This window comes from Penaeus chinensis, chromosome 29, assembly GCF_019202785.1.
Source record: "Penaeus chinensis breed Huanghai No. 1 chromosome 29, ASM1920278v2, whole genome shotgun sequence".
In the NCBI taxonomy this organism is placed as follows: domain Eukaryota; kingdom Metazoa; phylum Arthropoda; class Malacostraca; order Decapoda; family Penaeidae; genus Penaeus; species Penaeus chinensis.
The window spans coordinates 30,023,314-30,025,813 of record NC_061847.1 but is presented as its reverse complement, the minus strand read 5'-3'; the positions used below and the strand labels follow the sequence as shown (position 1 = coordinate 30,025,813).

General features: G+C 42.6%; 1 protein-coding gene across 2 annotated transcripts in view; it reads right to left on the bottom strand.

The window, feature by feature from the left end:
- Positions 1 to 2,500, bottom strand: part of LOC125040507 (NAD(+) hydrolase sarm1-like) — a 49,096-nt gene that overhangs the window by 46,563 nt on the left and 33 nt on the right. For both annotated transcript variants that reach the window (XM_047635063.1, XM_047635064.1), the window contains exon 1: positions 2,386 to 2,500. This exon is cut by the window's right edge and continues 33 nt beyond it. In XM_047635063.1, coding sequence (XP_047491019.1) covers positions 2,386 to 2,499 — 114 coding nt within the window. In that variant the 5' untranslated portion in view covers position 2,500. The remainder of the gene's footprint in view (positions 1 to 2,385) is intronic.

Sequence of the window (2,500 nt, the reverse complement as noted above, 5' to 3'; positions counted from 1 at the left end):
CAAAGATAAAGAGAGAGAAAGACAAACAGAGAGAAAGAAAGAAAGAGAAAGGGAGAGAGAGAGAGTTAAAAACGGAGCGAATACAACTGGGCATAGTGCTTAAACAAAACACAATTACTCATTCAGACAAAAGCAAACTGAGGTCTCTCCAAATACGCCAAGTTGAGACAGGGGGTAAAAGTTGCATATAAACGGAAAGCCATTAACAGAACCCGCAAACAGTAGAACAGTAACAGCCGGCAAAATAAATACATACATACGTACACACACAGATAGACAAAGAGAGATAGATAGACAAATGGATAGAGAGGCAGATAGACAGATAGATAGGTAAATGCACCGATACACAGAAAGATGAATGGAGAGATGGAGAAACAGATATGTAGACGGATAGAAATGGAACATTAACACACACACACACACACACACACAAACACACACACACACACACACACACATTCTGTTCTCGGTTACACTTCACTTCGTCTTCCAAGACATTCTGAGTATGTCAAGACTTTTTTTTTCTCTCTCTCTTTCTCCCAAAACAAACGTTTACGAATCATTTTAAAATAGATTTGTAAGACTGCCAAAATATCAACGTTTTTTTTTTTTTTTATTCAGTAAAATCTATCTTCGTGTTAAAGTATAAAAAAATAGAAATTATAGCACCAAAGGATATATATATATCAAAATCAGTTAAAAAAAGAATATTTATCACGAAACCCCGCGAAAAAAATATGAATAATGACACAGATAAACACGCACAACAAACAACCGTGCAAATAAATCACAAAGTAAATACCCAAAACAAATAAATAAACAAATGGATATATAACTAAACAAAAACAAAACAAATGAACGAACAAATAAATCAACAACACAAACGTCTCCTAACAAAATTACCGGCGCCTATTCGCTACCAGCCGATGACGTCATAAATGATGAGTCACGGTTCTTAGGGGGAAGACCCACGCTGGAGGAAGATTTCGGCGCGAAAAAAACAAGAAAAAAAAAAAAAAAACTATTTTAACCGCATTATGTCACCGGCAGAAATGTTTTCGCGTGCGCCTCTTTTTCCTCCTTAATTACCTTTTCTTGGGAATATGGGAGAATGAGGGATTATGGTTTGTGTTGTATTTAAACTAGAAGGGATATGTTTGTGTGTGTGTGTGTATAGGTGTGTTTTGTGCCAGTCTGTCTGTCTCTTTCTGTGTGTATGTGTGTGTGTGTGTGTGTGTGTGTGTGTGTGTGTGTGTGTGTGTGTGTGTGTGTGTGTGTGTGTGTGTGTGTGTGTGTGTGTGTGTGTGTACCTGCCTGCCTGCCTACCTGCCTACTTGCCTGCTAGCCTGCCTGCCTGCCTGCCTGCCTGCCTGCCTGCCTGCCTGCCTGCCTGCCTGCCTGCCTGCCTGCCTGCCTGCCTGCCTGCCTGCCTGCCCACCCACCTGTCTATTATAAATACAATTGATGATACTTCTATATGAATATGACAAATATTCAACCGTGCGCACGCGTGGCTCCCATAAATACTAGTAAAAAAAAGAGAAAAAAAAAAAAAAAAAAAGGTGTTTGCACTCTACATCATCTGATAAATAATCACTCACAAGCTTGACCTTTGACCTCTGGCCTTACGCGGCCTCGCTTTCGGTATTTGGCAACCTGAGAGCTATCAAGGCGTGACCATCACTGTGATATGAATAACGAGGGAAACTGGTTATTCATCAGATACCAGCAAAGATGAATCAGCAAAGATGGATCAGCTGATATACCGCTTGATATAAATATACTAGTAAATACAAACGCACACTTATGAGGAAATTCATTTACATATACGGACACGCGCACGTACATCACGTCTCTCTCTCTCTCTCTCTCTCTCTCTCTCTCTCTCTCTCTCTCTCTCTCTCTCTCTCTCTCTCTCTCTCTCGCTCTCTCTCTCTCTCTCTCTCTCTCTCATACACACACACACACATACACACACACACACACACACACACACACCGACACAGACATAAATCAGGGACAGTCACACTCGTACATCCCCGCACACGAAGTAACAGCTGTCACAATTGACGCACACACATGGCAGTGCACAGTAAGGTCTCGACTACGCATTCCAAATGGATCATCTGTCGGTGATCGACACTGCACTAACACACACACACACACACACACACACACACACACACACACACACACACACACACACACACACTAAAACCACCCCAATTTTTTTTTTTTAAGAACAGTCACCCCTTCGAACCAACCTTCCCTCCCCCTCTCCCCCTCTCCCCCTCCCTCCTCACACACACACGCCGATACCCCAACCACAAACACCTTTGAACAACACCTTTCACAACACTATTTCACAACCTGAGCAACACTCACCTGCTGCTGATTAAACTGCTGATCTTTCTGTTGGAATCTCTTGACGCGGTTATGAAAATCCATAACCTCTGCTCCACCGCCCCCTGTGCCGCCCTCCCCAGCCTCCCCCGACATC